This window comes from Gopherus evgoodei, chromosome 8, assembly GCF_007399415.2.
Source record: "Gopherus evgoodei ecotype Sinaloan lineage chromosome 8, rGopEvg1_v1.p, whole genome shotgun sequence".
In the NCBI taxonomy this organism is placed as follows: Eukaryota; Metazoa; Chordata; order Testudines; family Testudinidae; genus Gopherus; species Gopherus evgoodei.
In genome coordinates this window covers 101,907,397-101,932,601 of record NC_044329.1, presented here as the reverse complement: position 1 = coordinate 101,932,601, position 25,205 = coordinate 101,907,397, and the positions used below count along the sequence as shown (strand labels likewise).

The 25,205-nt window shown below is 41.4% G+C and overlaps 2 protein-coding genes across 6 annotated transcripts in view; one reads left to right on the top strand and one right to left on the bottom strand.

The window, feature by feature from the left end:
• SLC1A7 (solute carrier family 1 member 7) overlaps window positions 1–8,907 on the bottom strand; it is a 91,322-nt gene extending 82,415 nt beyond the window's left edge. The window contains exons 1-2 of the mRNA XM_030572419.1: window positions 8,767–8,907; window positions 7,386–7,465 (exon numbers count right to left, since the gene is read on the bottom strand). Coding sequence (XP_030428279.1) covers window positions 7,386–7,465; window positions 8,767–8,907 — 221 coding nt within the window. The remainder of the gene's footprint in view (window positions 1–7,385; window positions 7,466–8,766) is intronic.
• Window positions 8,908–13,468: 4,561 nt separating this feature from the next.
• Window positions 13,469–25,205, top strand: part of CPT2 (carnitine palmitoyltransferase 2) — a 29,541-nt gene continuing 17,804 nt past the window's right edge. For 2 of the 5 annotated variants that reach the window (XM_030571419.1, XM_030571418.1), the window contains exons 1-5: window positions 13,469–14,069; window positions 16,146–16,226; window positions 16,363–16,469; window positions 19,061–20,365; window positions 22,089–22,400. In XM_030571419.1, the coding sequence (XP_030427279.1) occupies window positions 13,900–14,069; window positions 16,146–16,226; window positions 16,363–16,469; window positions 19,061–20,365; window positions 22,089–22,400 (1,975 nt within the window). In that variant the 5' untranslated portion in view covers window positions 13,469–13,899. The other 3 variants (XM_030571415.1, XM_030571417.1, XM_030571420.1) reach the window with 3 other exon arrangements.

Genomic DNA, 25,205 nt, shown 5'->3' with positions numbered 1-25,205 from the left:
TATAATTACTTATATTTGTAAAAACAAGTGAAGGTGGGGTGTTAGTATAGTAGCTCCTACATGTCCCCACTCTACTGCTGTCAGTGTAGGGAACATGGCAGAGGTTTTTTTTGTATATCCTACTAATCTTTGGCTGTTATATCAGCACTTTGGGGCCACTGGCATATAGAATGACTTAGAGCAGATGAAAGGCCGTTCTACATTATGACAGGGAGCTGCACTGGCACACAGGCCCAGAACTGCAGGAGTGCAAAGGTCAGCTTTGTACCCCTCTCCTGAGCTGTGCTGTGCATTTTGCAACCATAACTAAGGATCTGGGCCATTATGTCTACTGTTATTATTAAAGCATTTGTACAGCAGGAGAGCTATGCCAAACAAATTACAGGTTACCTGTCCAAAAGAGTTTACTGTTTAGGAGCACAATATAGAACAATACAATATGAAATCACAATGGAACATACTTACTATAAATGTGTAATATAATTATATTTGCTATGGGGGAAAATGCGATAGCATGTATGTATGTGAGTAGGCTTGGAAGGATTAGATTTTTATCAATAAATGTTGGTAAATGTCGCTATCACCACACACAAGAACATACGAATGGCCGTACTGGGTCAGATGAATAGTTCACCTAGCCCAGTATCCTCTCTTCCGAAATGTGATTAGTGCCAGCTGCTTCGGGGGGAGTGAACAGAACAGGGCAATTTATCAAGTGATCTATCCCCTATCATCCATTCCCAGCTTCTATCAGTCAGAGGTTTAAGGATACCCAGAGCATGGGGTTGCATCTCTGACCATCTTGGCTAATAGCCATTGACGGATCTATCATCCATGAACTGATCTAATTCTTTTTTTAACCCAGTTATACTTTTGCCTCCATAATATCCCCTGGCAACCACAAGGGTGTGCACTGTGGGAAGGACTTCCTTATGTTTGTTTTAAATCTGCTGCCTATTAATTTCATTGGGTGATCCCTGATTCCTGTGTTATGTGAAGGGGTAACACTTTATTCACTTTCTCTACATCATTCACGATATTGTAGACCTCTGTCATATCTCTCCTCAGTCCTTTCTTTTCCAAACTGAACAGTCCTAGACGTCTAATCTCCCGTTATATATAAGCAGTTCCATACCCCAGTCATTTTTGTTGCCCTCTGTACTTCTTTCCAATTCTAATATATCTTTTTTGAGATGGAGTGATCAGAACTGAATGCAGTATACAAGGTGTGGGTGTACCGTGGATTTATACAGTGGCAATATGATGTTGTCTGTCTTACTATCTATCTCTTTCCCAATGGTTCTTGACATTGTTATTTTTTTTTACTGCTACTGCACATTTAATAGGTGTTTTCAGAGAACTATCCAAGATCTCTTTCTTGAATGGTAACAGCTAATTTAGACCCCATCATTTTGTATGTATAGTTGGGATTATGTTTTCCAATGTGCATTACTTTGTATTTATCAGACCTAGTACAGATTCTGCTATTTACCTCTCTCCACTGTGAAAACTGGATGTTTATTCCAACCCTTTGTTTCCTGTCTTTTAACCAGTTACTGATCCATAAAGAACCTTTCCTCTTATCCCATGACCCTTTACTTTGTTTAAGAGACTCTGGTGGGGATCTTGCCAATGGCTTTTTGAAAGTCCAAGTACACAACTTCTACTGGATTACCCTTGTCCACAAGTTTCTTGACCCCCTCAAAGAATTCTAATGTACTGGTGAGGCATGATTTCCCTTTACAAAAGCCACGTTGACTCTACCCCCAACATATTGTTTTCATCTATGTGTCTGATAATTCTGTTTTTTACTATGGTTTCAGCCAATTTACCTGGTACTGGAGTGTAGCTTATTGGCCTGTAATTGCTAGGATCACCTCTGGAGCCTTTTAAAAAATTGGCCTCACATTAGTTATCTGCCAGTCCTATGGTACAGAGGCTAAGTCATAGGTTACGTACCGCAGTTAGTAGCTCTGCGGTTTCATATTTAAATTTCTTCAGAACACTTGGGCAAATACTGTCTGGTCCTGGGGACTTATTTCTGTTTATCAGTTTGTTCCAAATCATCCTCTATTGACATGTCACTTCAGGACAGTTCCTCATATCTGTCACCTAAAAAGAATGGCTCAGGTGTGGGAATCTCCCTCACATCCTCTGTAGTGAAGACCAATGCAAAGAATTCATTTAGCTTCTCTGCAACGGGCTTTCGCACCTCAATTGTCCAGTGGCCCCACTGATTGTTTGGCAGGCTTTCTGCTTCTGCTGTACTTAAAAGCTAACAGCAATTTTTGTTGTGTCTTTTACTATTGCTCCCCTTTTTTGGCCTCCCTAATTATACTTTTACACTTGACTTGTGAGAATTTATGCTCCATTCTATTTTCCTCAGTAGGATTTAACTTCCAGTTTTTAAAGGATGTCTTTTTGTTTCTAACTGCCTCTTTTACTGTGTTGTTTTGCCATGATGGCATTTTTTTTTGTCCTCTGTTTTTTATTTTGGGTATACAGTTAGTTTGAGCCTTTGTCATAATATTTTTAAAAAGTGTCCATGCAGCTTGTGACTGTTCCTTTTAATTTCTGTTTAAATAGCTTCCTCATTTTTGTGTAGTTCTCCTTTTTGAAGTTAAATGCTACTGTGGTGGGTTTCTTTTCTAGAAATTTTATGTCTGCATCCCATCCTGAGGTGACATGTTCCCAGTTAATATGTGGATAGTTGAAATCCCCCTTTATTATTGGGTTCTCTGTTTTTGTGGCCTCTTTTTAATCTCCCTATTTCACAATCATAGTCAGCATCCTGGTCAGGTGGTCATCACTATGTTCCTACTGACATAATCTTATTCAAGCATGGAATTTCTATCCATAGAGATTCTATGGTATTGTTTGATTCATTTAAGATTTTTACTGTATTTGACTCTATGCTTTCTTTCACATACAATGCCACTCCCCCACCAGTGTGACCCACTATCATGTCTACATATTTTGTACCATAGAATCATAGAACTGGAAGGGACCTTGAGAGGTCATCTAGTCCAGTTCCCTGCACTCAAAGCAGGACTAAGGATTGTCTAGACCATCCCTGACAGGTGTTTGTCCAACGTGATCTTAAAAATCCCCAATGACAGAGATTCCACAACCTCCTTGGGCAATTTATTCCAGTGCTTAACCACCCTGACAGTTAGGAAGTTTTTTCTAATGTCCAGCATAAACCTCCTTTGCTGCAATTTAAACCCATCGCTTCTTGTCCTATCCTCAGAGGCTAAGGAGAACAATTTTTCTCCCTCCTCCTTGTAACACCTTTTATGTGCTTGAAAACTGTTGTCTTGTCGCCTCTCAGTCTTTTCTTCTCCAGACTAAACAAACCCAGTTTTTTCAATCTTCCCTCATAGGTCATGTTTTCTAGACCTTTAATCATTTTTGTTGCTCTTCTCTGGACTTTCTCCAATTTGTCCACATCTTTCCTGAAACGTGGCGCACAGAACTGGACACAATACTCCAGTTCAGGCCTAATCAGCACGGAGTACAGCAGAAGAATTACTTCTCATATCTTGCTTACAATACTGCTGCTAATACATCCCAGAATAATGTTCGCTTTTTTTGCAACAGGATTGCACTGTTGACTCATATTTAGCTTGTGATCCACTATGATCCCCAGATCCCTTTCCGCAGTACTGCTTCCTAGGCAGTCATTTCCCATTTTGTATGTGTGCAACTGATCATTCCTTCCTAAGTCGCGTACTTTGCATTAGTCCTTATTGAATTTCATCCTCTTTACTTCAGACCGTTTCTCCAGTTTGTAAAGATCATTTTGAATTTTAATCGTATTCTCCAAAGCACTTGCAACCCCTCCCTGCTTGGTATCATCTGCAAACTTTGTAAGTGTACCCTCTATGCCATTATCTAAATCATTGATGAAGATATTGAACAGAACTAGACCCAGGACCGATCCCTGCGGGATCCCACTTGTTATGCCTGTCATAAACAGATAGCTAAGGGTTAATGTCTCTTTCACCTGAAGCACCTGACCAGAGGACCAATCAGGAAACCGGATTTTTTCAACTCTGGGTGGAGGGAAGTTTGTGTCTGAGTCTTTGTTTTCTGCCTGCCTGCTTTCTCTGAGCTTTGGAGAAGTAGTTCTGTTTTCTAATCTTCTGTTTCTAAGTGTAAGGACAAAGAGATCAGATAGTAAGTTTTCTTTGGTATTTGCATGAATATAAGTGCTGGAGTGCTTTGATTTGTATTCTTTTTGAATAAGGCTGTTTATTCAATATTCTTTTAAGCAATCGACCCTGTGTTGTGTCACCTTAATACAGAAAGACCATTTGTATGTATTTTTTCTTTCTTTTTATATAAAGCTTTTTTTTAAGACCTGTTGGAGTTTTCTTTACTTCAGGGAAATTGAGTCTGTACTCACCAGGGAATTGGTGGGAGGAAGAAATCAGGGGAAATCTGTGTGCGTTGGATTTGCTAGCCTGATTTTGCATTCTCTCTGGGGAATAGGAAAGTCCTTTTTGTTTCCAGGACTGGGAACGGAGAGGGGGAGTCACTCTGTTTGGATTCACAGAGCTTGTGTCTGTGTATCTCTCCAGGAGCACCTGGAGGGGGGAAGGGAAAAAGGATTATTTCCCTTTGTTGTGAGACTCAAGGGATTTGGGTCTTGGGGTCCCCAGGGAAGTTTTTCAGGGGGACCAGAGTGCCCCAAAACACTCTAATTTTTTGGGTGGTGGCAGCAAGTACCAGGTCCAAGCTGGTAACTAAGCTTGGAGGTTTTCATGCTAACCCCCATATTTTGGACGCTAAGGTCCAAATCTGGGACTAAGGTTATGATAATGCCCTTCCAGCATGACTGTGAACCACTGGTAACTACTCTCTGGGAATGATTTTCCAACCAGTTATGCATCCACTTTGTAGTAACTCCATCTAGGTTTTATTTCCCTAGTTTTTTTATGAGAAGGTTATATGAGACAGTATCAAAAGCCTTACTAAAGTCAAGATCTACCACATTTACTGCTTCCCCACTATTCACAAGGCTTGTTACCCTGTCAAAGAAAGTTATCAGGTTGGTTTGACATGATTTGTTCTTGACAAATCCATGCTGACTGTTATTTATCATCTTATTGTCTAGGTGTTTGCAAACTGATTGCTTAATTATTTGCTACATTATCTTTCTGGGAACAGAAGTTAAGCTGACTGGTCTGTAATTCCCCGGGTTGTCCTTATTTTCCTTTTTCTAGATGGGCACTATATTTGCCCTTTTCCAGTCTTCTGGAATGTCTTCCATCTTCCATGACTTTTCAGAGATGATTGCTAATGGCTCAGATATTTCCTCTGTCAGCTCCTTGAGTATTTTAAGATGCATTTCATCAGGCCCTGGTGATTTGAAGATATCTAATTTAAGAAATTTTTGACTTGTTCTTTCCTTATTTTAGATCTGATCCTTCCTCATTTTCACTGGCATTCACTATGTTAGACGTCCAGTTGCCACCAGCCTTCTTGGTGAAAACCAAAACAAAGAGGTCATTAAGCACCTCTGCCATTTCCACATTTTCTGTTATTGTCTTTCCCCCCTCATTGAGTAACAGGCCTACTCTGTCCTGGGTGTTCCTCTTGCTTCTAATGTGTTTGTAGAATGTATTCTTGTTTCCTTTTATGTCCCTAGCTAGTCTGATCTTGTTTTGTGCCTTGGCTTTTCTAATTTTGTCTCTATATACTTGTGTTATTTGTTTATATTCATTCTTTGTAATTTGACTGAGTTTCCACTTTTTGTAGGACTCTTTTTTGAGTTTTAGATCATAGAAGATCTCCTGGTTAAGCCAGGGTGGTCTCTTGCCATACTTCCTATCTTTCCTACACAGTGGGACAGTTTACACACACAAAACAACAAAAAATATTTCCATTGATAATAATCCAAATTTACAGATGGGCAAAGTAACAAAAAATACTGCTTGAGAACTAATTAAAGTTTGGTTTAAGAATATTTATTTTGTATATTTTGACATGATGGTGACAATTTGGGTTTTAACAGTTATAAAGCTTTAATTTTTTTGAATCACGTCTACTCTCATTAAATAATTACTGTCTGACTCTCTAATGTCTGACCCCCGCCCCACATAACTTCTCACAACTGTGAAAACTTAAATAAATATAGAAAAAGGTGCTTAAAATAAACATGGATATTATCCATTGAAATTATTTTAAAAAGTTGAATTTTGCCAAGTTTGGCAAAGGCGCTATATAAAATTAGTTATGGTATTGTTTCCAGAAGGGATTAATTAAGCTGCAAATTCATCAGGCATGCTATTTTCCATATAATGCATGTTAGTTTACACTTGCCTTTACTGATTAGTAATTCCTCGGAGGTAAAAGCTATGTGAGCTTACATAATACTGCTCTGCTAACATTGGAAGTATACAGCGCATACAAACTAAGAGACGAATTAACATTAACTTTCTTCTCATCTGTGGATAAGCTGCTCTAGTCTTCTTTGTGAAAACAAATGTACATTCCAATGGTTAAAAAAAAAATGTTTTCAGTTTGGAATCCCACTCCTCCTTATTACGTTTGTCATTTCTCTTAGTACGTCTGACTGGCAGGCTCAGAGCAAGGTTTGGCAAATGCCGCTGTTGAGATTTCATACCTACTTTACAGTTTTCTCTCAATAAACAAAAAGTATCCAATAAAGTCATTTTTTATTTGAGTGAGTTTAAAAGTGATCTGGAATAAACATCACTATGCAGGCAGGACATTAGACACCATACATTTGTATTTCATGAACTCTTGGAAAGAGACAGAGGTAATATTTTGAGCACATAATCTAGTCTATATAATGCTTTTTTCAAAGCATTATGAACGTGATTTTCAGAGCACCCATATCTCCAGTTGAAGTTAATACAAATCACATGCTAATTTAGTGACCAACATCTTAGTGACTTTCATTATTCATCATACTACTGCAAGTCTCTCTCTCAAAATATGGCAAAGAACTGTAAATTAATTGTGGTGTTTTATATGACTTGCAACTTACATACTTTCAACAGATTAGATTTAGTTTATAGTATGGTGGCTGATTCATGCTAATTTGTTTAGTTTCAATAAAAAATCATTTTTAAAAAATGAAAAATATAAATTAATTTCAAAAGGTAGTTTGTAAGCAAACAATATTTCTGTGAGTTATTCTGGCAGAATATTCCTATTGATCCAGAACTCTCTTCAGCTGAAGCCATGTTTTTCTAACCATGTTCATAAATCCATCACAAATATTAATGCATTACAGCACTGTCTACAATAGTCTTTGCACTTACGCAACAACTTAGTTACAATGAAAAAGTGTTTTGTTGCCTCATTTAGGGCACTAGATCTATTATTTTGAGCAAATTGTCACACTAACTTACCTTGAGACAACCAGTGGTAGAATCAACATTTTCAGCATCCTCATCAATAACTCCCCAGGGAACTGGAAATAACTGATTTCCTACAAATATATGGAGAGATATGTTGATGGTTTTGATGTGTAAGATTGTCTTTCTTCATAAAGCACCTTACAGCTGCTGGTAAAACTGAATGACCTCATAAAATTGTACAATCAGTTTATATTACTTGCAACTACTGCATATCATTTCAAGTGGTACAGATGGAAGAAGTTGGGGAATTTTTTTTAAATGACTAAGGCTATGTAATGTGTTTGGATTCAGGAGAAAATAAAATAAACTTTGCTTCACTCAGGGACATCGTGAAATATTGTGGATTTAAAAAACAAAAAACAATTCTGCCTTAACAGTACAATGAAATAGGTGCTAGTGATAATTCATTTGCCACAAACACATGTCCTAATGATCAGTAAAATCTCCATCCCCTTCGATGGTTTCTCCATATTAATCAAATTGCATTGTGCACCTGCGTGCCAAAGCAGTCAAAAATTAAATAAATAGACTCTTTATGGGCCACTATTAATAGTTTTCGCTGCATAATCTATTCTGCATTTTGCACATTTCATTCTATGTGCATGAAGCTACTGTTTGGATGTAGAAGATTTTCAACGCAGGGCCAGCAGCAGAAGATGACAAAACTGGTTTAATGATCACATATTTTTGAAGTACCATAACTTGTTTAAAATATTAAAATTTATATTCTTGGGGGAAAACATGTTCAGCAATGAATTTGTCACTGCCTGTCTGGTCTGTCAGGCTATTCTGAATAGGAAAAATTGAGCACCTACAAACAGATTAGTAGAGGTGTATTTGAAGAGAAATCCCTCATGAATGTAATAACTTGTGCTTTTATTAATGGGACATCCCATTTCAGTTCTTATAAAATATACCCTGTGTGAAATAAATATCTGTAACTCTGGATATGCTAATCATAAAAAGTTCCCTAGTGTTTTAATTGGAAATACATGTTCTAATACAAATTCAAATAGAATGTACTCTGACACCAGTTAACATGCTATACTGTTACCATTTCCATACAGTACAATGCAGCACTTCATTCAGTTTCAGAAGAAGTCAGTATTTTTATTCATACGTACAACATTACAATGTGCTTCTTAAGGTAGACTTGCAGTGTCTTAATGACAGTTTATCAACATATATTGGATATAAAATTTATGGAAGGACCCAAAGAAAACAAGGTAGGCTCTTATCAAAGTACTAACACATTAACAAATTAATTTTTATCGTAAAATACCCATCCTTGAAGTTCCATAGGTTGTTTTATCTCCTATTTCGTTACATAACTGACATTTTCTGCCCAGCGTCATGCTCATTTGTTACTGACCTGCTGAGAGAGCCGCCTGGTCCTGAGGAAGAATCCAAGAAGACATCCCACTATGACAGACAGTACTGACAGAATGAGCAAACCATTTCTTTTACAAACATCCTTGACCCGAGCCAGCATTGCATCAAAAGCCACTGCCATGCTGTCCTCAGTGCTCTTTGGAGAAGAACCAGCTTCCCATGGAGAGAGACCTCACTAGCTTCCCTTGTTAGAATAGACAGCTCTAGCTCTGTATAGATCAGATCAAAGCACTTCCAGGACTGCTTAGCTGACCTGCAAGGTCACTCCTCTGCCAATAGCCACGAAGCATGCAGCTGGCATTATTGTTCCAAATTAATACCAACAATCCTATTATTGACCTCATCATTAAGAACCTGGAAGAAGATTAAAGAGCTCTGGAAAATTAGAACAGAATGTAGTAGTATTTCTAAAACAAGAGTGAGTCAAAACAGAGTGACATTCACATGATTGAAAAATAATATTTTCATGCATTCCTCAACTCTTGAAGTATGGTCTCCTAACATCCAGGCCTAGAAAGGGAGTAGTGAAAGTTATGCATTTAAATGGACAGAAATTATGTTTTTCATACAGTACATATACTGCAGGGCAGGGCAGGGAACACTTTGAAGTGGACTATCAAAACAGGGTAGGGCAGGTGAGACTGAACTTCTTTAACTAAAGCAGGTCTGGTTTTTACTTTTAATAAATGTGGTTAGCAAAAGGCTGGGCAAGTAAAATAATAAACTGCATTAAAAAACTGAATATTACTGGAGAAAAACATAAAAGGAGATTCTACAGTACTTTGTATTTTTTATCTTGGGAATGAAATGATTTTACTTTTCCCCCATCCACTATATTGATTAGAGCAGGGGCCAACTTTCTTTCAGAGGATTATCAGCCTAACCCACATGGATTTTTCCTTTCCTTTGGTATGTCTAATCATCCTATTAATTCAATTCAAACATAGTTTTTTATGCTGTATAATGAATGTCTTGTCTTCTAGAGTAACCTAATTTTTGGGTGCTTGATTTTGCAATTTTAATATTCTTTTAACATAGATTTTTTTAAATGTAATTTCTTATGTTTTTTAAAAAAGCAAACAGAAAAAAACAGAAATTCTACTGTGTGCAACCATATTGATCCTCACATGGGTCACTGCAGAGCTCCACAGCACACACTTTTGTCACTTGAGCTAACAGTACAAGCAATAGCAGTAGCAGGTTGTTATCTGTGATGTGGGCCAGCAACCAGAAGGGGATGTGACACACACTTTAGCAGTGGGTTTTCACAGTTATTTACCAGACAGAAGAATAATGCTGAGACTCAAGAATCCTGGATTCATTTCAGGTTCTGAAAGAAAGTGTACCTAGTGGTTACAGACCCTTCTTTTCCTATCCATCCTAGTATGTGTCATAACAGCCTTTCTCTGCCTCATCTCTGACCTAACAGCCTGTCTCTGTCCTTGCCACTGCCTCTATCCCCCACAAGCTTGTCTCTGCTCACTCTGCCCCATCCTATTCCACCTCTGTCCTCCTTCCCACAGCCTGTCTCTGCTCCCATTGCCCTATGGCATTCCAGTTAGGCAGCTTCCTCCTTCTCCATGCAGCTCCTAGGCACCAGCAGCAGGATCACTGACAGCACAGAAAAGACTGTTTCCCTACTCTCAGGTCCTGCACCTGATGTTACGGTGACTCTGCAGTGCTTGGAGGAGCAAATGCAGAGAAAGTTGTGTGCCGACCAGGTTTGGAGCATGCCCAGTACAGACAACCATCTGAGAATTTAGCTGCCAAACTAACTAGTTTCTCCTGAGTATGTGAAAAATTCCATTTTTTTCCCTAGAGGCTTACAACTTGGCCAAATTTAGATGGATTTTTACAGGGATGGGAAAAAGGCCAATCCTCAACATAAGGGTGAATCCCTCTGCCAAATTTCAAGTCTCTGTTCCAACACCTGGAGGCACTAGAGCTCAATGAAACAGCTGTAATAATTTTTTAACATAGGCTAAAAACCCAAAATATTTTCCCCAACATCATTTTGGGAAATAGCTAAATCATTTTTGCTGGAACATTAAAAAAAAATTCAGCTTCAAGACAGACACCCAGCACAGAAAATTTCAGAGCACATGATTAAAGTTTGGCAGAGTTATAAACAACTACAACCAAGGTCTTATAATGTTGGGCAGCCTTAAATAGGCATCACTACCTGCACCACTTATCATAAAGAAAGCTACAGGGCCTGATTTTCAGAGATGTAGATAGCACCCATACCTTCCATTGTCTTCAGCTGGATTTGTGGGTGCTTAACTCCTCTGAATATCAGGTCCACATAGGCCATCGTCAAATGGTCTGTGTGGAATCCAGGCTTCTCCCACTCATACTCCTGCCTGCCCACTCACCATCCACATGTGGGCAGGGGATTAGTTGTCACATGGCAGCTGTTCTCTCGTCCATGCTGTAACTTATAGACTGATGGCCTGTGCAGGGGAATAAGAAGGCCCTTTACACCCCCTAAATCACCTGAAAAGGCATCTACCACATATCACAATTTGGTTCCATTATATATAGTTTGTTTGTTTTCCCTCTTTGTTTCATCCTCTAGGGTGAAATACACCCCAGTGCAAAATTCTAGTACTGTATAAGACTTTCAAAATAGGGCTAATTTGGGATTTAAGCAGTGCATGGACCTAGTGCAGGTCCTCTATAGCCAGGGGCGGCTCCAGGCACCAGCTCTCCAAGTGCATGCCTGGGGCGGCAAGCCGTGGGGGGTGCTCTGCCAGTCGCTGCTAGGGCGGAAGGCAGAGTGCCTTCGGTGACTTGCCTGCGGAGGGTCCACTGGTCCTGCAGCGTTGGTGGACCTCCTGCAGGCGTGCAAGAGGTCCACCAAAGCCGCAGGACCAGTGGACCCTCCGTGCTTGGGGCGGCAAAATGTCTAGAGCCGCCCCTGTCTATAGCAGTGTTTCTCAAACTGGGGCTGCCCCTTGTGCAGGGAAAGCCCCTGGCGGGCTGGGCCGGTTTATTTACCTGCCCTGTCCGCAGGTCCGGCTGATCGTGCTTTGCCGCTCCAGGCCCAGGCCCGGCTCTACTGTTTTAGCTAACCCAAGCAGTGCGCCGAATTGCCACCACAGACGGCGGGGGCAGTCCATGGGCCTTTAGGGCGGCATGTGTGTTTCCGCAGCAGCGGCAATTCGGCAGCAGCTTCTGTCTTCAGCTGGAAGACAGAAGCTGCACTGCTGCGGAATTGCTGTCACCGCAGAAACGTGCATGCCACCCTAACGGCACACGGACTGCCCCCGCCATCCGCGGCGGCAATTTGGCGCATTGCTTGGGGGCAAAAACACACGGACTGCTGCCTCTTGCAGATTGCCGCCCCAAGCACCCGAGCAGGCCAATGGGAGCTGCTGGAAGCGGCAGTCAGTGCTGCCAGTGGCAGGGAATGTACTGGCCGCTACTTCCAGCAGCTCCCATTGGCCTGGAGTGGCAAACCGTGGCCAGTGGGAGCTGTGATTGGCTGGACATGCGGATGCGGCAGGTTAACAAACTGGCCCGGCCTGTCAGGGGCTTTCCCTACACAAGCAGCAGCCCCAGTCTGAGAAACACTGCTCTATAGAGAGGGGAATTTCATTCCTAGCGAGCAACAGTAATAAAATATATTAAGGACAACTGTATTTTAACTGTGCAGTTACCACCATGGTTCTCTACCTCCCTCAACCCCCAGGGAAAGTTGTTGCAGCAACATGAACTTTCATAAAGGTGTAATTTTAGCATCAAAGATGTTAAGAGTTGGAAAAGGCCCATTACTAGCAGATCATCTTGCTTACATCCTTACCTATCGAGGATTACTCTTAATACAGTACCCTGTTGCATCCAGTTACAATATTTCCTGTCAATCATACTTTCAGTTTGTCATACTTTTCTGCTTAGGTATGCTCCAAATTAAGGCATAGGATTGCAAATAAATCTTTGCTCTAGTCTCAATTCTGCTACTGACTCATATGACTTTGGGCAAGTGACTTAATTTTGTAGTGCCTTGGTTTCCCCCAACTATAAAATGACAGGATGATACTTCCCTACCTCGGAGGGGCAGAGGGAAAATTAGTGTATTAATGTTTGTACAGCACTCTAATCTCCTCGGATGGAAAGCCCCAGGGAGTGCAAGTTATTATTGTTATTGTTACAAAGTAGTCTGTAGCTAACTTCATGTATCCCTTGCTCTTACAGCTTCAAAACTAAGCTCAAAGCTACTGAACACATTAGCCCACCCCCTGTAATAACTTGCCCTGAGTACCGGTTGAAGCTGTGATCATAGTGTGGCTTTGCTTTCAAAGACAGAACAGTGCACAAGCACTGACACAGTTATTACACTAGTCAATACCTACCCCAGGCTTTCAAACAGAACTAGCATCAGACTGAATGTTAACCCTCACCTTAGTTTTACTTTCATTGCCACCCATCAGCTACCTCCAACTTAGGGTGAGCAGACAGCAAATGTGAAACATGGGGGGCGGGGGGGGGGGAAGCGAGAGAGAGAGAGTGTGTGTGTGTGTGTGTGATATAAAAAGACCCCAAAAATCAGGACTGGCCCTATAAAATCAGGACATCTGGTGACCCTACCCACACTTCACTGATGAACCCATCTTTGCATGAGGTGGCCACAACCCACAGAGCTCCGCAGGGGGCAGTGTGTGGCACGCACAGCGCTAGAGGCAACGGGAGCCAGCAGCCCCCTCCAGCAGGGGGGAGATTACACCGGACTCAGGCCCCGCAGGGCAGATGAAAGTCCGGCCGCAGCCGAGGGCAGGACTCCCGCTCCCCGCACAGGAAAGAGGCGGGGCGCCGGCCGGGAAGCCCCCCATGAGGGGGGTAAATGTCCCTGCACAGCGGAGAGCTCCTCAGAGAGGGGTTCAGCCCGCCCGGGGCGCGAGGGCGCCACACGCAGGGGGATGAATTCCCGCCCCAGGGCGGCCTTTGCCTGCCGGGAGCGGGCAGGCGCTGCGGCCCGGAAGGCGGCTGCTGAGCACCGGGGAAGAGGGAGGGAGCGGGCAGGCGCTGCGGCCCGGAAGGCGGCTGCTGAGCACCGGGGAAGAGGGAGGGAGGGAGCGGGCGGAGTCGCAGTGACAGGCTCGGCTGGGACATCATGGCGACCCGGCGGCTGCTGCTCTCCCCTGTCTCCTGCCTGAGGCGGACTCAGGCCCTGGGCGCTCCGGCGGCCCCCGGGCTGCGGAGGGGCTACAGCAGCGACGACTCCTTCCAGTACCTGCACCGCAGCCTCGTACCCACCATGCACTTTCAGAAAAGCCTGCCCAGGTAAGGGGGCCGCTGCCCTCCCGGCCCCTGAGCCAGAGCGCCCGGCAGCCCCCCGAACTGGGGCCCCCACCACCTCCGAGGTCCCCGCCTCAGAGCTCCCAGCTCCCCCCTGGGCCCCCCTGAGCTGGGGTCCCCCGCAGCAGAGCTCCCCCCTGGGGCCCCCACCACGTCCGAGGTGCCCACCTCACAGCTCCCCGCTGGGACCCCCGCAGCAGAGCTCCCCCTTGGGGCCCCCACCACCTCCGAGATCCCCGCCTCAGAGCTCCCAGCTCCCCCCTGGGCCCCCCCTGAGCTGGGGTTCCCCGCAGCAGAGCTCCCCCCTGGGGCCCCCATCACGTCCGAGGTCCCCACCTCAGAGCTCCCAGCTCCCCCCTGGGCCCACCTGAGCTGGGGTCCCCCGCAGCAGAACCCCCTGTTCCCCTCTGAGCCACATGCCAGAGCCCCTTTCAGCCCCTGGGTATCCTCGCACCACAGACCTTGCCCCCTTCTGAGTGCCCCATCACCAGCCTAGGGATCCCCACACTAGAGGCCTTGCTCCCTTCTTAACCCCTCACTGCACCACAGACACCTCCCCATCTTCCTTTGAGCCCCACAATCATCCTGGGTCCTTCCTCTGAGCCATCCCACCCCATCACCCACAGAGCTACTCCACTCAGGGACTCCCTACCCTACCCCTTTTGAGTCCCCCATACAGGTAAGGGAGTCCTAGGCATCCTTCTGAGCCCCCAGAAACCCCTCCCTCTCTGCGACTCCTCCATCTGCTTTTCCCACTGCTAATAAAACCCCCATTTCCTTTCCCCCTGCCCAGCTAAGGGAGCCCCTTTCTTCCATGGTTGCTGGCATCTAATGCCCATTTTCTCCTTTGTCTAGGTTAGTCCTTTTCCCCTGGTAAGGGAGTCCCATGTCTCTACATTTCAGAAATAGTGCCTGCTGGCTTTAAAGGCAGCAACATTCTTCTGCATCAGAGAGGAAATGCACTCTATAAAAAAAAAACAACAACAAAATACCCCCTGCTCCAATACAGAGTAGGCAGCCCTGTGCTATGGATGACGAAATACTCAGTTTAATTGCTGAGGCCAAGTCTCTTATGGTGAACAACAGGTTTTATGTCTCATGGTGAAGCCTTAATACCACACTACTAGATCAGGTCTACCTTGGGAAACTACCAGTACACAGCAGGTGATGAAGTCAACAGACCAGTTGATATGTACTGGTTTCAGATTGCTCCCTACACTCCTAACGAATGAGGTTTGGTATATGCAGAAAGTGCAGGAGACCAAGAAGGGTACATTGTCTTTGGGATGGGCTACAGTATATTATGTAGGTGAAAGGTTATTGCTAACAGAGGGAAGTGACTTTGATCTTTGCTAGTAGTATTCAAGTGTATACTGCCAGTTTAAAAATTATAATCTAATTATAACCTTCTATCTCAAATCTCTTATCTACCATTGTTTAAATAACACATACAGTTATTACAAAGGAAAGGGATTAGAGAAAACAAATCTCTTCCTCTTCTCCCCCCCCCCCCATTTGTTTACTTTGTGCATTGGACAGCACTTCCTGTGTAGTTAATTTCATTGTTTTATTATACTGTAGTTAGTTTCCCCATTTGTTTGCATGGCTCTTTCACAGAGCAACAGGGGAGAAAGAAGCATTTAAAAAACATAGAAGTATGGCAGTAAAAACAACAAAAATCAAATTATGTATCAAGGTGAGATAGTCCTGTCACACACACACACCTTAAAAGTGTTAATTTCATTAAGAGGTAAAATAGCTTGCCCTGTAACTAGGTGAAAACAGCTTTCATGTTTAGGCTAAGATGAGTGTTGGAAATAAATTTGTTAGCATTTCCACAAGGAATCAAAATACAGAAAACATTCTGTGCCTAGCAGTATATAAAATTATGGAGGAGGATCTGTGAGTTGGCTACTTGTAAAACAAGTTCCTGTTTTTCTGTCATGCTTGCTTATAAAAAGAGCATAGGAATTAACTTACAAAAATATGGTATTTTAAAAATCTTTATTGTCAGAGCTTTAACAACAACATTTTTAGTTTGCTTTTTTTCTCTCCCCTCAGGTTGCCAATTCCCAGACTAGAAGATACTGTTAGGAGGTATCTGAATGCCCAAAAGCCTCTCTTAGATGATGATCAATTCAGGTATGGATACACAGAAAACCAAACAGTGCTTCAGCGTACATCAAATCTTTCACTCCAACTCCTACATATTAGAAGATGCATCTTTTTTAAAAAATGCCTGGAAACAGCATTTTGATTGTCTGATTGATTGTTTTAGGAAAACTGAAGAACTTGGTCGCAGCTTTGAGCATGGAATTGGAAGAGAATTGCATGAGCAGCTGGTTGCTCAAGACAAGCAGAACAAACATACTAGTTACATCTCAGGTAGGAAGGTTTATAGTGGGATAAAGAAGAGACTCATTTTGAGGAGAGGCTTGATGACAGTCAGCTCATAATGCTATGAATAACAGATTAAAGTTTAAGCGCCTTATTATTGTTTACACTCAAAACAAGATGTGAAAACTACATCTGACAAAGTCTGAGCTAATTAGAAGACTGTCTCTGGTGGAAAAAAGAGGGTACTTCACAAAGTGTTATCTTTAATATACCAAATACTTTAGGACAGGGGTCAGCAACCTTTCAGAAGCGGTGTGCCAAATCTTCATTTATTCACTCTAATTTAAGGTTTTGTGTGACGGTAATTCATTTTAATGTTTTTAGAAGATCTCTTTCTATAAGTCTATAATATATAACTAAACTATTGTTGTATGTAAAGTAAATAAGGTTGTAAAAATGTTTAAGAAACTTCATTTAAAATTAAATTAAAATGCAGAGCCCCCCAGACCGATGCCCAGCACCCGGGCTTTGTGAGTGCCACTGAAAATCAGCTCGTGTGCCATAGGTTGCCTACCCCTGCTTTAGGATCTCTCATTGTCACCTAACAGAAATATCAACCACAGCAAGATTTCCTCAAAGATGTTTTCATTTGGAAGAAAGTAACTTTAACCAGTACATTAGCAAAATATAATAGTGTTTTAAAAAAAACTGTAGTATAGGAAGAACAAATGGTGCTATCAAAATCAAAGATGGAAGGCCAGCCACAACACTCTTTATAGATTTTTATTAAAGTGAGCAAAAGATTTGTCTGTCTATATAATCAGAACACATTGGTGAAAAGAACATTTGTTCAGTGATATACAGCATCATTTTGTTCTGTGGTCCACTCTGATAGAATGCTGTGTATGCTGTAGTACCTGTGTGTAAGGGGAATTAAAGTTAATGTGGGATCCTTATATCAAAAGATCCTTAAGTGAGGAGCATCTTGCTCAAATGCAGGACATGTTGGTATCTGTGTAAGGAAGATCTTGTGCCCTTGATGTTCTTTCCCCTGTTGGAGAAGAAAGGTTCTGCTGCTATAGGAGGTTGAGGGATATTGGAAAAACAGTGGTGAGAAATATTTACTGTTTATTTTTTTTAAAGTACTTAAAAAATATAAATACAAATATATTCCAATGTTTAGACTCCTCCATGCATCTAAAGCTAGTAACCTCTATAAGAAAACTAACCCAGGTCTGGTTACAGTCATGAATCTGTTTGAAAGTGCTTGATTGGAAAACTGAATTCTCAGAAAAGTTGGGAAAGATGACTGAACAGTGGGGGATGGAAGGAGACACTCCTCCAGCCTTAAAAAAATGCAGAGCATTATTCTTTTAAAGAACAAGAAAAGGAAAGACTCAGAAAGAGGAAGACCAGAATAAAGAAAAGGCGAGAGAGAACATAAGACAAAGAAGGAGATGAAATTCAGACAGTGAGAGAAAGAAAAGAGGGAAAGAAAAGCAAGAGAAAGTATGTAGCTTTTAGGTTAGTGAATTTTTATTTATTTATTTATTCATATTACTTACAATGGCTTTCAAATGTAAATGATTATAGTGTTTGTGGAAGGCAGATGCTGGGTGGACAGCAATGGAGACTTAGATAATATATCCAGTACAACACAAGCAGCAGCAGTGTAATCTTCTCCTCATACTGTCCTGCCATTGTGCTTCAATCCTTGCTCGATGCTGAGACTACCAATAAGGGTGCCAATGGTGGCAGTTTACCAGACATGTATTTGAATTGCGCTGAGAACCACCAACTTCCCACATAGGCCAGCTTGCTCAGCCTTTTGATAGTAATGACTTTCACTTGTTATTGCCATCCTGTTCCCCCAGTATTTCCCTGTCAATTGCCCACCTAAGTTTAATGTTGAGGGGAAACATGGCAGATTATTATTAACTGGTTTTCTTGAGCATTATTATGTAAATGGATTACATGCTGCAGCTGCAACCGGCCCTCTTTTCCCCTGACTTTCAAGTCCTGTTCCTTTTTTGTTGTTGTTGTTTCCATAAGTGTAACAAAACATTATTCCTATTAGGAGGAACAATGAGTTCAGAGCTTGTATACCATGGTGAGGAGTGGGTTATAAAACCCTACTTGTATGTTAGCTAGTCTTTCACCTCCGGAGATCTGGACTTCAAATTCTGACTTAGGTCACAGCTTGAAAACGTGTGGTTTTACCGAGTCTCCAGTGGGAATTAGGGGTTGCTGCAGGGAAGGAATTCAGAAGGGAAGAACAGAAGACACAGGCAGAAGACAGTGAGAAATAGGGAAAGAAGGATGAGACAGGAAGGGAAATGGGACAGAAGTAATGGTGGTCCCAAAGGTGAGCATGTTTTCCTACTGAGTAATGCAACCTAAAGGCCATGCTGCACTCTAGATCTTTGTGCAAAGCTCCCACTAACATCAGTGGGAGGTCCATTTGTGATTTGGTGGGAATGTGTTGCCATAATGTACCCTAGTCCATGGACTATAATTAAATAGAGATAGTGGAGCTCTCTTCCGAATGACTGACATGTAATATAGATGGTTCTGAACAGTGCTTTCACAATTAGCCAATTTTACCTGTATTAATCTATTTCTCAATTCTCCATTTTTAGGTCCCTGGTTTGATATGTATCTAAGTTCACGTAAATCTGTTGTTTTGAATTTTAACCCATTTATGTCTTTCAACCCTGACCCAAAAGCTGAATATAATGATCAGCTCACACGAGCAACTAACATGACTGTTTCTGCTATACGTTTTTTGAAGACCTTCAGGGCTGGCTGTCTAGAGCCAGAGGTTTTTCATCTCAATCCAGACAAAAGTGACACTCAAACCTTTAGGAGACTCATTCGATTTGTGCCTTCATCTGTATCATGGTTTGGTGCCTACATGGTCAATGCATACCCCTTAGATATGTCTCAGTACTTCCGGCTTTTCAATTCCACACGATTGCCTAAACTGAGTCGAGATGAGCTTTTTACAGATGAAAAAGCAAAGCACTTGCTGGTGCTCAGAAATGGGAATTTTTATGTATTTGATGTCATTGATAGAGATGGGAATATAGTGAAGCCTTCTGAAATACAAGCACACCTGAAATACATACTTAGTGACAACAGTCCAGCCCCAGCCTTCCCTCTTGCATATTTGCCCAGTGAAAACCGAGATTCATGGGCACTACTGAGACAGAAGCTACTCGAGAATGGCAATGAGGAAGTCCTCCAAAAAGTGGATTCTGCTATCTTCTGTCTATGTTTAGATGACTTCCCCATTAAAGACCTTGTGCACTTGTCTCACACCATGTTGCATGGAGATGGTATTAACCGCTGGTATGATAAATCCTTTAACCTTATCCTAACCAAAGATGGCAATGCAGCCATTCATTTTGAACATTCCTGGGGAGATGGTGTGGCTGTATTAAGATTTCAGAATGAAGTGTTTAAAGACAGCACCCAGAGGCCAGCTGTCACCCCACAATCTCAACCTGCTGCAGTTGACTCTTCCAGCGCTGTGCAAAAACTCAGCTTTAAGTTGAATGATGCCTTAAAAGCAGGAATTACCAAAGCCAAGCAGAAATTTGATGCCACTATGGAAACCTTGACTCTTGACTGTATTCAGTTTAAGAAAGGAGGCAAGGAGTTTTTAAAGCAGAAGAAGATAAGTCCTGATGCTGTGACTCAGCTTTCTTTCCAGATGGCTTTCCTTCGGCAGTATGGCCAGACTGTTGCCACATATGAGTCTTGCAGTACTGCAGCTTTCAAACACGGTCGCACAGAGACCATCCGTCCTGTCTCCATCTATACAAAGAAGTGCACGGAAGCTTTTGTCAGGCAACCTTCCAAACACAGCACAGAGGAGCTTCAGCAGATGATTGCTGAGTGCTCTAAGTACCACGGCCAGTTGACAAAAGAAGCTGCTATGGGTAAGTGAGAGTGTCTGTCACGGTGATAGAACATTCGCATTGCTTCACAAAATGAGTCTTATCAACTTAGTTGCTCATTAATGCTAAACTTTTACAGAAGTCTCACTAAGTGTAACTTAATCTTGCTGGAGGGCCTATGTTCATTCAAATTTTGTAGAAGGCCAAATAATAGCAGCGCTTTGCAGGTTAAAAAAAAAATTGTTCTTGTGACATTCTTCTTAAGAAGGGAGTGTCTTTGAGTTCCCCTTATTTGCTTCAGACCCACACACATCAAGATTTTTCCTATCCTGTAGATAAATTACTGTTATACTAGCCCACATGTGGCAGCTAACTGGCTGATTCCCTGGAGAAGGCAACACAAAGCAGGATTTTGGGTTACTTCATGCATCTGCCTGCAGGTGGTACTGAGGCCACTGTGCAAACTGGCCTTGGTTCCTTCTGCTGCACCAGTGATAAATTTTCCCAAGTGGCTCTATCTGACCTGGCCCTATTGCATTTTAAAATAAGTCACAATTAGAGCTTGCTAACTTCTTCTAGATTTTTAGTAAAATGTAGCCTACAGGGCCTCGTCCAATTTTATTATACTCTTTTTACTGTTGGTTCAATAGCCTTTTCCTCTGTAGTTCCTGCCGTTTGGAACACCCTACCTCAGGCTCTTTTTTAAAGTAATATGAAAACATTTATTTCTTTTTCAAACCTCATATTTTGATCTTCTCCATTTAACTTAACTCTTGTTAAAAACCTTTTTTTATTAATATTGCAGTAGTGCCTAGATGTCCCAGAGATAATGGCCCCTTTATAGTAGTTGCTACATAAATGAGTGAAACAGAGTTCCTGTCCCAGAGAATGGATGTGCTAAAAATGCATTGCAATTTCTTTCTGTAAAGCATGTTACCATAACTTGTAAGAAAGCTGCTATAGAAAAAACTCTTGTAAGTTTTTTGTGTCTTTGAAGGGGTGTGATATTTAGTGTGTTAAATAACTATTTTCCAGAGAAAAGCAGTTATTTTCTTTAGTGTTTTGTATTTTAATACCACTGTATAACTTCATGGTATGCCCATCCCTTGACTACTCAGTGCATTTCTAGTCACCCTATCTCAAAAAAGATGTATTAGAATTGGAAAGGGTACCAACAAAGGCAACAAAAATGATTAGGGATATGGAACAGCTTCGCAGAGATTAAAAAGAATGGGACCCTTCATCTTAGAAGAGACGACTAAGGGGGGGATATGATAGAGGTCTATAAAATCATGGATGGTATAGAGAAAGTGAAAAAGAAAGCATTATTTACCCCTCCATATAACACACAAACCAGGGGTCACCCAATGAAATTAAGAGGCAGCAGGTTTAAAAACAAAGATAAGGAAGTACCACTTCACACAACGCACAGTCAACCTGTGAAATTCATTGCCTGGGATGTTGTGAAGGCTAAAAGTATAACTGGGTTAAAAAAAGAATTAGGTAAGTTCATGGATGAAGGGTCCATCACTGGCTATTTAGCCAAGATGGTTAGGGATACAACCGCATGCTGTGGGTGTCCCTAACCCTCTGACTGCCAGAAGCAGGGACTGGATGACAAGGGACGCATCACTTGATAATTGCTTTGTTTTGTTCATTCCCTCTGAAGCCTCTGGCATTGGCCACTGTCAGCAAACAGGATATTGGCCTAAGTGAACCACTGGTCTGATCCATCATGGTCATTCTTATGTTCTTATTTTAACAGGTCAAGGATTTGACCGGCATTTGTTCAGTTTGCGTTATTTGGCAGCATCAAAAGGTATCTCGTTACCTGACATCTACCAGGACCAAGCCTATGCTCAGCTGAATCACAACATTCTGTCCACAAGCACGTTGAACAGCCCAGCTGTGAATATGGGAGGATTTGCTCCAGTGGTGCCGGATGGCTTTGGTGTAGGCTATGGAGTGCATGATGATTGGATTGGCTGCAGTGCCTCCTCTTACCCAGCCAGGAATGTACATGAATTCCTCCAGTGTGTGCATAAGTCACTGGAAGATATTTTTCGTGTTTTAGAAGGTAAGCATATTAGTAGTTAGGCACAATGGGGCTGGGATACTTTTTTTAATGCACAATATAAAATGTTTGGATCAAGATCACTTCTGATCATGTGTGGCTGAATGTGGAAGAATGTTGCTAGTGCTAATTTACTAAGCATTTTGACTGGGATTTTCAAAGGAGTCTGCAAGAGTTAAGTGACCAACTTGCACTGAATTTCCATGGGGGCTAGGGCTCTTTTGAAAATCTTAGCCATATAAAGAAATTAAGTGCAAGCTCCTGCATGTGATATTCAGGAAACGCTTAATTCTGATATTCTGAACTGTTATGTAATAGAATATAAAATGTTCTTAAAATATAACAGAGGCATTTAAATATTCATTTCTAGAAAGGAACTTTAGTATTGTACTGATTAAACTGGAGCTTAAAATCTACGAATGTTCATGTTTACAGCGGGAACAAAAAACTACATTTGAACAATATAACAGCTACAAAAGTTGTACTTAAAACTAAATACAAGAATGACAAGTTGTAAATCCTGCACATGTGATATGTTCACTTACTAGATCTGTAATCTTTATTTTTCTTGTTAAATTTGAATCAGTGTCAAACTAACTGGCTCTTCTGTTGGAAGCATTTCCAATGTAATGATTGGTTTAAATGAAAATTTGAAAATGTGAGACTTTAACAATACTGACAACTGTAATCAGGTGTTAAATTTTCAAACTGTTAAGAAATTGGTTGGAAAATAATGTTTAAATAAAGCTACCTATGACATGGTTGAAGAAATGTTTTAGTAGTATCTCAGGATTAGGGATTTGAGAGTTTACACTTTTAAAATAAGCATACAAAAGCTGATAGAGGAATACAGTCAAATGCATATACTCTTTAGATAAACTTTATAAACTGTCAGTTATTTCTGTTTGTATATCTGCCCTATAATCTGTTTTGTGTTCCTTTGCATAAACCTGTATGTTTAATACTGAAAAATCATTTCTCATTAACTTCTCCAGAGGCTGCTTTTCTTTCCCAAATATCTCTCTCTTACTGTGGAGAAGGAATCACCATCAGCCATTCTTCTTAATGACTATTTCCTACCTCCTCTAGAACTCTCCAGACTTCTTGCATGGCACCATGAGTATCTGTTGGAACCTTTCAGCCTATTTGCCAAGGCAGGTGGCAGGGATGTCTTAGTATTTGCAGATTTAAGATGTCTCTGAAATAAAGGTATTGGGTTTGAGGTGGGAAAGGTTCAAGGAGCTTTCCAATGGGGACAGTAGAATTTCCTGCAGGGCAGCAGCAGCAGCATCTGCTAGATTTATTCAAGATCTTGTAACTCTAGAGTCACATTAATTTGATGCGACACCCAATGCAGCAGAATTCATACAAAAGACATAAGAACCTTTGCTCACCAGGAGTGCCCCCTCCCTTCAACTGCTGAGACTTTCACTGGTCCTTGCTTTGGGGCTCTATCTTTTGCATTAGCTTCAGCATCTCTATTAAAAACACACTCAACCCCTCCAAAAAAAAAAATAAATTTTTTTTGGCTGCTCTGAGAGGGAGAGTATCTCTATGCCTCAACTCTATCCCCTGTCTATTTTGAAAGCGCAAAAGATAGTTCTCTTCCCTGTTGAATAGCAGTGGTTCTTTTCTCTGCTGCCAGCTTTTCAAAATAGCACTAAGTGTCCATTTTACAGCTGTGTGAACAGTACCGAAACATAACATGGTGGCAGACAGTATATTCTAAGTGGATGGTGCTAGGATGTCACTGATGAGATTCATAAGACCAGAAGTTTAGTTGCCTTCAGTTTTTCTTTGTGTAATATAGATTCCCTCAGTTCTTTGCTTTATCAAAAAGTGATACAGCATGAGTGCAACTAGTGAACACAAGATACCATATCTTATATATAAAATGAATCACAGTTACCAGGGTGAAGCAACCCTAAAACACAGGCCTCTCCAGATTCCTATCCATCAATATGTAGCAGGGCTTTTTATCCCTCTACAGGCTGCTGCTAGAAGGTAGGATACTACATCATGTGCTGCACTTACTTTGCTGTTGAGACTTTGGTGAATGATGATTTCCTGGTGCTGAAGAGTACATTTGGGTTTGGGGAAAAAATCTTACAGAACAGACAGGGAAAGACTAGGGGCTTTTAGGGGTGGGGGAAGGTATTAAATTCAAAACCTTTGGCATACTTGGCTGTTTCCTTTTGAGCTGACATCTTCATTTATTCAAGAAGGAAAATATTTGCTTACTGAGTGGGGTAAAAAAAATGGATTGCGTAACGATCATTTGGTTTTCAGAAGACAGTTAATGTTTTTAGCTTAAAGTTTGTATTTGTTTACATTTATGTATAACTAAGTTATCACTTAAAATTTGAAATACAAGTCAGTTAGCAGGTAATGGTAACAGCAGGTTTACTTGAACTAGCAGGAAACGATTACAAAGATATACTTCTGGTTTCAAACCCTAACACCTGCAATTACCTAATGTGCCAATGATGATGATCAAGACTGAAAGTTATTTATATAATAGGGTATTTTGCCAATGATAAATCCTTCCATGTTGTCTTTAACCCTGAGGGCAATGACTATTTAGTATATGTTGTTAAATCTGTCTCTAAAGGGCCAATTAGGTTTGGCTGTACTAAGTTTCATCTGAGTGAACTACTTGAACACAACCAGTCAGACTGGTGGAAAAGTACTTGCTGTCCCAAGACTGACTAATAAAGTCAAACTCAGCTGATATAATATTTGATTGTTGAAGTACAGCCATACAGAAAGTCACTCCAGAGGAACTTCTATAATGACTACAGACCATTA